We start from the raw sequence: 10,299 nt of genomic DNA on the forward strand, positions 1-10,299 counted from the left end.
AAATATGATTTGAATCTCAAGATATTCTTTGTAAAGAAACACGGAAAAGAATGTAGAAACTATTTCTTTTTGACAGAGCAAAGAATAATTCGTAAATTTTTCTGAAAAAAATGCGGAAAAGAGTTTCTTCAAATGTTTAAAAGTAGGTTTACGAAATACCGTTCGGAGTCATGAAATATTTGTACAACAATACCTTATTGTAACTTTTCATGTAAACAAAGACACAAAAATGACGTTAGAATTTTTACAGATGAAAATGTTGTTATGAAATACGAAAAAAGATATGTAGAAAATAATTATTTACAATGTGTACATGATTCATATGGTCAATTCCCATTTCGCAAAACTCCTTAAGACAAGCTAACCTAACCTAACGTAACCTAAGCTGAGGTAAGCTAACCTAACGTAACGTAACACAAGGGAGTATGGCAAGATGTTTAACTTAAAAGGAGTTTAGCGAAATGCCATTTGGCGAAAGGTTAAGTGTCCAAAGTGTTTATATATCTGATGGGTGCTAACTATTCCCATCCAAAAAAAAAAAAATATGTCTCTACATTCAGATATTTGGGACAAATGAAACACGTAATTGATGTCCTTTTTATTTAGAACTGTGCAGGTCTTTACAAACAGAATGCCGTAAACAGACCAAAACACATTAAAGCATGAACGTTAAAGGTGCAAACGTGCCCCAGGAAAAGACCTCATTTCCCATGCTTGAAACCCCACGTGAACAAAAAGCTCTCTGAGATCAGACGCAACGTCTCTATCACGACATTAAGGATCGTATGTGGAGCAGCACAGAAGCTTCAGGGAAGTGTACGGTGAAGGCCAGTACACTTCGCCCATGACAGTCTGATGGGGACACATACGAAGACGCACGTTGGAGTTCGGGGGGACTTGGCTCAGCGAAGTGGCCGAAGGCGTCCCGGGAAGCTTCGCAACCGTCTCAGGAGCCTCAAAGCAGTTGTTGTAGTTTACCTGCAAGAGGAGGATGACTCACTGCAGAAATGGACGGATACACAGATAGGTATATAGATGAATAAACGGACAATACATAGATAAGACGGAAAATAAGAAGTAAAAGAATTGATGGGTTAGATTCAATGAAACTAAGGTTTGTAGAACCGCACTATGTACCAAGCTGGGTGGAGAATGCTCTGAGGAGATATGCCAACCGGTCACTAAGATTATCACAAAGTCCCTACGAAGACAATTCCTCTTAAATGGGAACTAGGAGACATATGTACAACTTTCAAAATGAGAAAGAAAATGGACTGACTACTGTGAATGACATAAGGATTACAAAAGAGGAGCATGCCGACAGGAGATCTTTTGGTCCATAACTAGGTCGGATGCGAAAAAGAATATAGCAATGATAAATAGACAAAAGAAAAGTAAATAAAAATTATAATAATATAAGTAATAATAAAATAAATGCATAGGTATAGTTAAATAATAAACAAACAGGTAAATAGTAAATAATAATAAATTGACAGATAACTAATAATAAATGAAAATCAAGCAAATGATAATAAACAAACAGACAAATAATAACAAACAAATAAACAAATAATATAAAATAAATGGCAGTCATTACAGCATCTTGCTTAGGTGCTTATCTATGACTCATAGGCAATTTGGTCCTATCTGAGTAAATACAGATTTCACACCTGTTTCATGGAATTTTATTCATTTATTCGTGTTTATTTACTTATCTTTATTTGTTTGTTTAATTATCATCTATTCGTTTATTCATTAAGGCATAAACAAGTTTCAGAAGCTCCGGCGCATTTGGTCACTGCCTCAGTCCGAAGTCGTTGGTAAATATCAAATGCTCTGCCTCAGTCCGAAGTCGTTGTTAAATATCAAATGCTCTGCCTCAGTCCTTCCGGGAGAAACGACCTGTAAAGCTGTGCCCAGCAGCCTCTGCCTTACGGATTTTAAGTAAAATAAACACCATTAAACTTTGCCCGCTCACGAGTTTTAGAGATTTTGGTGACGGAGCTACGCAGCATTTTTTTATGATTGGAGACAGAATTTCACCCAAAGAAGAATGATGGTCTCTTTTAACATCTACTTATTATCCTTCCCCCTTTTCTACTGTCCTTAAATCTCTCTTTTTCCACCTCCATGTTTCTTTGTCGGGCTATTGTCTCCAAAGTATAGAAGCGCTGGTTTACAGCGAAACGTACAAAAATTAGGGTCACAGGGAGATATGAATAAGAGCGATTGCTTACCTTCTTCGAAGCAATGATTTGCCTGCATTGGTAGGAAAGGGTTCCTGGTGACTTAAAATCGATGGTGGAGTGGTACAAGCCGGTGATGATGCAGTCCTAAAGTGAAAGAAAAAAAGTGTCAGCCACGAATCTTGAAAGAGAAGTAAATGTCGACAACTTGAATGCTTTCTTGGTTCAATTATTCGTTTGTTAGAACTTGATCAAAAACATGGACGAAATCAATTATGTGGGTATGGTTATGTGTGTATATATATGTATTTATATTTCTGTGTATGTATTTTTCTGTTTCATTTACCATCATCCTTCCCCATTGTAGGACTTATGTCTGTTTTGGACAAAATTCTATCACGCACAATATCCTTGCTATCAAGGAAATCCTCCATCCGTCTCTCTCGAGTTATATTTATTTGTAACCTTTGTTTAATTTCGCCTACATACTTGATAAACTTCTTACGATCAAATCTTTTCACCAGTAAAGACCTCCTCACTATTGGTATTTCCCCTTACATGGCATTTCTTAACAATTATTTTCTAAAACAAATAACAAAACAAGTTTTCGTAATCAGAGTACGATGACAAGTCACCTCACCAGATTCATGACGACTCCACATATTCTGTCGTTAGCGATGACTCCTCCGTCTATTTGTTCTATTGTCTGGCCTTCCATACGAACACAGATCATGTAGTCCAGGTCAGTCCAGTCAGTCTTCGTGGCTACACCCACTAATGCCCAGTCCGGCCTTGGGCAGTCCAGCACCCAATCAGATTTTCCTACAGACGGTCCTTGACAAGTGCTACAGCTGTATCTAAGCTCCGTCCACGAGAATAAGAGATCATCTACAGAAAAAAGAGGAAACATTATATATATATATATATATATATATATATATATATATATACATATACATATATATATATATATATATATACATATATATATATATATATATATATATATATATATATATATATGTATGTATGTATACTTTTTTCAGAAACCACTAGGAAATTAAAAATAGTTACCTAACGTCTTAAATAGACGAAAACGTTCGGTAACCGTATTTTTAATTTCCCAGAGGTTTCTGCAAAAAATGTTTTACCTGGTGTTTTTGTGATTTCTTTGCATATATATATGTATATATATATATATATATATACATATATGTATAAATATATATGCATATATATATACATATATATATACATGTATAAATATATATGCATACATATATATATATATATATATATATATTTATGCAAGTAGAATTAAATACGACAGCATTCTGACAATTGTTAAACTTTTTCTTAATGTTTTCTATTTGTCTTATCAACTTTTTTCCAGTTGTAGGGTGAGCTGATACAAGTTCTCCATAGTTTTCCATTTAATATTCTCGAGCTTTCGTCTTCAAAGAGACATCATCAGGATTGACAAAATTTCTGCAATAATGAATACAAATGTTGGTACATATAAGTTACAAAATAAATTACAAAAATACAAATACAAATATACAGGTAGAACAAAAGATATATAACGAGAGTTATTACTTACGTCTTTATATACGTGTGTGTATATATATACACACACACATACAGTACATTTGCATGTCTTCACCGATATATGCGTGTATGCATATGTATACATACTCGTATGCAGCAGGTATATGCTCATCGTGTTCTGTACACGGAACATTCAAAGAGAGAGAGAGAGAGAGAGAGAGAGATAGATAGATAGATAGAGAGAGAGAGAGAGAGAGAGAGAGAGAGAGAGAGAGAGAGAGAGAGAGAGAGAGAGAGAGAGAGAGAGAGAGAGAGAGAGAGGAGGGGGATGCCCCGCTCACCTGGCACGTAGATGTCAGTGGAGGTGTCGTCTTCGAAGGTTTGCACGGAGGACAGGAGTTCGCAAGTGGCCGAGACGCGATGCCAGTTGAGCGCCTTGCACCCCGGGACTGCAAGAAAGAAAGAGGGACCTTCAGAGGCACAGCTGACAGAGCCAATTCTCTGTATCCATCTATTACTGCAGGACTCGCAGTAATGGATTTAAACGTGGACAAATTTAGATTCAAGAAGGGAATAGGCAAGAATTGGTTTACTAATAGGGTGGTCAACGAATGGAATAGACTTAGTAACCATGTAGTGAGCGCTGAAACTATCAGTTGTTTTAAGAAACTGTTAGACAACTTTATGGATGGGGATGACAGGTGGTGATGGATATGGAGCTGCCTAGTGTAGGCCTTATGGTCTCTTGCAGTCTCCTTCATTCTTATGTTCTTACAAAGGATTACAAAGGCGGAGCATGCCGACAGGAGACCTTTTGATCCATATCTAGGTCGGATGCAAAAAAAAAAAAAAAAAATCATATTAATAATAAATAAAAACTATAATAATGTAAATAACAAATAAAATACATAAATAAATGCATAGGTATAGTTAAAATAATAAACAAACAGGTAAATAGTAAATGATAATAAATTGACATATAACTAATAATAAATGAAAATCAGACAGACAAATTATAACAAAACAAAAACAAAAAATATAACATAAATCATAATCATTACAGCATCTTACTTAGGTATTTATCTAAATGATTCTTAAAGCTTCGAACTGAACTACATTGCACTACCTGTGCAGGAAGTTTATTCCATTCATTAACTACACGGTTGGCAAAGTTGTTTCTACCTACTTCCCAATTGAATCTATTTCCATACAGTTTGAGATCATTGTTTCTTGTTTGGTTCTCATTCAATGTGAAAATTTGGTCACTTTTGATGTTGTCAATTCCCTTTAAAATCTTAAAGACATGTATCAAGTTACCTCTGAGTCTACGTTTTTTTAGGGAAAACAGATTCATGTGCTTAAGTCGATTTTCGTATGATTTATTTTTTATATTGGAATCAGTTTTGTGGCTCGCCGTTGTACTTTTTCCAGTCTGTCAATGTCTTTAATGAGATTCGGTGACCATACGGAAACAGCATATTCCAAATGCTATGTTATGTTCTAAGCCTTGTCGGAGTACACTGATCTTCGCGAAAGAACGAGGAGTGTCCGTTGGTGCTGATGTTGGTAGAGTGGAGAAGTCCTCGGGCGAGTGACTCTTAGCAACGGCCGAAGGAGTCACTACTCCACCCCCCCCCCCCCGCCCTTATGCGCTCGGGCCTCCAGGGAAAATGGTAGTCACCGGTAGCCATCGGGATTCGAAGTCAGGCCTCCGTGGTGACAAGACAAGATCGAGGTCACGCGCACCTCGAGGGTGCACGACCAAAGCGATATTTTTGTCGGTAGTTGCTCAACTCCAGTAAAAAAAAAAAAAAAAAAAAAAAAAAAGATTGAATTGTTGTGCTCGCTCGAGCGGCTATGGCAAGTGGCAGTCACCGGTACCCGTTGGGACTGACTCCGAGGCATCAGTTCAACCGTTTCACTGGAATGGATCACTTACATATCAATTCCGGGTTGTTCCAAAACGGTTTTCATCAAGACCAACGGTTCTCACCTTTTTCCGACCCTGAAGGCATCCCTGCACTCAGGTCTAGGCAGTCTAGCATCCTCTGAATCTGCACTCTGCTTAACATCTGATTATTAGAATGATAAAGGAAAGTGAGGTGAAGTATTGTCCCAGCACCTCCTAGATTTATTTCAGCACCCCCAGGGAAACGCTGACTTAGCCAAAGGAATCACTTCTGCTCAACAAAAGGGTCAGGTCAGTATCAGAAGGGAGAACACTTCAGCACTTCCCAGCACCTCCTAGATTTATTTCAGCACCCCCAGGGAAACGCTGACCTAACCAAAGGAATCACTTCTGCTCAACAAAAGGGTCAGGTCAGTATCAGAAGGGAGAACACTTACATAAAGCACAGGCTGTTGTGCACCAGATCTTGGAGGTGGCAGGGGATGTGCCCAAGAGAGACGTCCCTCGCTTTTGTGGCATCCAGAGGACGTACTTCGCGTAGTTCAACTGCGCCCGACCCAAGAGGAAGAACAAAGGCAGAAGCTCAACAATCAGGATCATAAGACACGCGGGCGCCATCTTATCCTGTAAACATAAAAGTTTTGTCTTGGCCAACGTTGCCAAATTCACCATAAAACTTTATATTATTTGTTTATTTGTTTTGTTATCATTTGTTTGTTTGTTTAATATTTGCTTGATTCTCATCTATTATTAGTTATATGTCAATTTATTATTATTTACTATCTACCTGTTTGTTTATTATTTAACTATACCTATGCATTTATTTGTATTTTATTTATCAATTACATTATTATAGTTTTTATTTATTTATCATTATTATGATTTTTTCGCATCCGACCTAGATATGGACCAAAAGGTCTCCTGTCGCCATGCTCCGCATTTGTAATCCTTTGGTGTTATGGAGTTCTTTCTCAACCTAACCTGATTGGGCTGAGTTAGGTTAGGTTAGGTCGGGTTAGGTTTGTATTGGCTTGGCTAGATTAAGGTAGATCAAGTTAAATTTGGGTAGTAAATTGTCCCGTGCAATATTCTCAAAATTAGTTGTACCCTTGGTTTGGAGCGTGTCTTCACAAATGCGTAAGTAACCACTAGGTTACTTACGCATTTGCGAACACACGCTCCTAGTGTTTTTATTGCATACATATACATATACATATACATATACATATACATATACATATACATATACATATACATATACATATACATATACATATACATATACATATACATATACATATACATATACATATACATATACATATACATATACATATACATATACATATAAATACATATAATTCGCTACACTGAAATTACCTGAGCTTAAATCGTGAACCAAAACAGTATCTGGAGAGTACGTGACCTCGGTGAAGAAGTTAACACACAGACTCAAGTCCATCACTACAATGACGTTCCCTGAAGTGAATGTTGTACTCTGGTTTTGGACACATCTGCGGAAGAAATCAATGTTACTAAGGAGATCGGCGCCTTTGTTTCACAATCTTATTTCACTAATACGAAGGCCCGGGTTCGGTCCCCAGGTTTTACTGATCTTTTCCTTCCTGATAGCCGTCCGAAAAACGCTGAGAGATTCCTTATATAAGCTTTCCTCCTTTGATATGTACCCAGGTGCCATGTTTTTCTGACATTAAAATTTAAAATGCGAGACCCGACACGCAACTGCTGAGAACTTAGTTTTCGTTTACTTCGCCTTCTTAAGATTTCACAGAGCGTTCTTGACCTAATCAATACACTAAACCAATCAAACACTGTCTTGACAAACACACAAGGGGCTTTATCCTTCTCAGTTTCCCACCCTAATCAGAACGTGAATCTGCTTGCCTAGAAATAAGTACGAGAAAAAAACATACATACATAAACCAAAGGCTTTTTATCCCTTACAAGGTAGGTAGCCAAAGTCAAAGACATAAATCCACTCCCACCCATTTCATCCTCACATACACCACTCCCATTCACCATCCATCCATCCATCCATCCATTCTTTTCTTGGATCCCCATGAGGGATGATGAAACAAGTATAATAATTCAACCCCAACTTATGAATTGCATTTATTAATCGACAGTTTTTCTAATGAACGTAAAGTTAGGTAATGACTCTTGTTTGCCATTTGTTCTATTTCCATATTTTAAATATTCGGTTTGTAATTCAGCGTCTAAATTATATACTTATATTACTAATGTTTGTAATTCACGTCTAATGTATATATTTCCATCATTTCTACTTTAATATTCTTAGATCAACTTTCTCATCCTCACCCTTCTCTTCTACAAATTAAAATTTCTCTAGTGAAAACTGACTGGAAGTTTTGTTCATTATTTCAGTATAAATTGTTACATCCACACAGACTTTGTCTTTGAGGTTATTTCCCCGCGCTTCAGTTTACTGATGTCAAACCTAACCTACGAAACCATCAAGGCTCTTATCTACATTTATCGATGATATCTTTTCCGAAGTTTCTTGCTTCTTGTTCTGAAATCTATGATGGTGGATGTTTACTCCTTTCCATGACAGATGTGCATTCGCAAAGGTTGCCATTTGTCCTCACATTTTTCATCTGAGCAGGTACCGTTAACTTCTTCACAAATAATAATGATACACTTAAAACCCACTATGGGAGAAATGATATCAGAAGTACAGGAGATCCGTATATTTCGACTACTATCTGTGGTCCTCTTCAGCAGAGTGGTTACAAGAAGATAGAGTGCAGGTACAAATGAGGTAGTGAGGTGTACATAAAAACGGGACGGGGAAAAAATAGGAGGGCTCAGTGTACATGCCCTTGATGTGGTTGGGTCAAGGATGGATAATTAGTGGTATTTTGTCCGACCGCCCTTGACATTAATTTTGGGGGTTTTAAGTGTATATTTACAAATGTGTTATAACATTACAGTTTCCCAACTAATAATGACTTAACGGTACACCTTGCACCTTCATTCTGGCTCCCACCAGGCGATTTTATTCAGTAGAGGGGAAACCCCCATGCACAGTGAAAGGTTTAAATGTATTTCAAGTCATCCTTTCATTATCAGTGGTGAATACCTTCATTTTTCAGCCAAGAAAAAGACTCCAATGCAGTTAGTGGAGAGTATGAGCCATCTTCCTTGATGCTTTTGAAACAATACATTTTCCTTGAATGAATACAATCGTCCGGTGTCAACCAGAACGAACAGTGGTATTCTTAAAAAAATTCTTTCCTTGTATAAATTCTAAATAAATCCTTGGGAGTGAGAGATTTATATAAAGAAAGACTTTTTTTTAAGAATACCGCCATAAGATTCTTACGGCAGTATTCTTAAAAAAATCTATCCTTATATAAATCTTTCCCTTCCAAGGATTTATATAAGATTTATATAAGGAAAGAATCTTTTTTTAAGAATACTACCGAAAATGCCTAAAGAGTGTCGTCATCTTGCCGAGGGACATGGACGATAAATCTTAATAAAACCTGCCCTGAGCGCACAAAACCGATCTATGCAAATGCATCATCCAAGGACTTGTTTGAGTCTAGTATCCTTTACGTCAACGCTTACCTTGATATCCCTGATCAGAGGCCTAAATCACCGCAGTAGCAGATGATCCTCCCCCCTCGAGGCTCTGTCCTATTCTGAAGCCTTCCTGAGAAGCACAGCGACACTGAATGGGTCTGGGTGACGAATGAAGTCGTTCTAGTTATCGGTGACCCTAGTGAGATGGAGCCACGTGTATGAAAATAATAACTTGGGGGAGGGGTTAGGGGAGAACTTAGAACAAAAAAAAAAGAAAAAGAAATGACAACCGTTTTGTAAGAAAATAATCGAAACAAACTAACGTCTTCGCCACGCAAAAGGCACCACGTAGATGAATTAAATAGGTCAACGACAGGAAAAGTAGAATAAAACGTCTCACTCGGTAGGGAAGAGGTGAAAATGGTCTTTGATTTCAGAACTCACGTGCCACGTCTTGGCAATTAGCGCGTTGCAACAAACGCAAGGTGAGAGATTTGGCATCGCTGATTTCCATGATACAAGCAAATTGTGCTGGAATGCAAATCATAAAGTCAATTTATCAACGATTAAAAAGAAAGAGACAACTACTTTTCTAAATATGCAATGAACAGCCAACGATACTTGTCTGCGTCTGATGATCCTACGAATTAGATGTCGGAGAGGATCATATCCCCTGCAAAATCCTTTCTTTTCCATCTGGTGATGGCGTCCCGGTGGGCTGGCACTCTCTCCATTAGTTTTAATTTACAAAGGATTACAAGCGCGAAGCATGCCGACAGTAGATTTTTTGGTCCATATCTAGGTCGGATGCGAAAGAAATCATGATAATGATAAATAGATAAATAAACAAATAAATGAATACATAAAAACTATAATAATGTGAATGATAAACACAATACATAAATAAATGAATAGGTTTAGCTAAATAATAAGCAAACGGGAAAATAGTAAATAATGATAAATTGACTTATAACTAATAATAAATGCGAATCAAGAAAATAATAGTAAGCAGACAAATGATAATAAAACAAATAAACAAATAATATAAAAGAAATTATAGTCATTACAGCATCTTGCTTAGGTGTT

At 37.1% G+C, this 10,299-nt stretch overlaps 1 protein-coding gene across 1 annotated transcript; it reads right to left on the reverse strand.

Annotated features, from left to right (window-relative positions):
* Window positions 1-597: 597 nt before the first annotated feature.
* On the reverse strand, window positions 598-9,360 carry LOC143018442 (uncharacterized). Its single transcript, XM_076173811.1, has 7 exons — window positions 9,259-9,360; window positions 7,024-7,157; window positions 6,081-6,267; window positions 4,076-4,183; window positions 2,827-3,074; window positions 2,238-2,333; window positions 598-978 (listed from the first exon to the last, which is right to left on the reverse strand). The coding sequence occupies exons 3-7, from the start codon at window positions 6,259-6,261 to the stop codon at window positions 775-777; spliced, it is 837 nt and encodes a 278-aa protein (XP_076029926.1). The 5' UTR covers window positions 6,262-6,267; window positions 7,024-7,157; window positions 9,259-9,360; the 3' UTR covers window positions 598-774.
* Window positions 9,361-10,299: the final 939 nt, after the last annotated feature.

This window comes from Oratosquilla oratoria, chromosome 34 (genome assembly GCF_046742065.1).
Source record: "Oratosquilla oratoria isolate Oo_2021 chromosome 34, ASM4674206v1, whole genome shotgun sequence".
NCBI lineage: Eukaryota > Metazoa > Arthropoda > Malacostraca > Stomatopoda > Squillidae > Oratosquilla > Oratosquilla oratoria.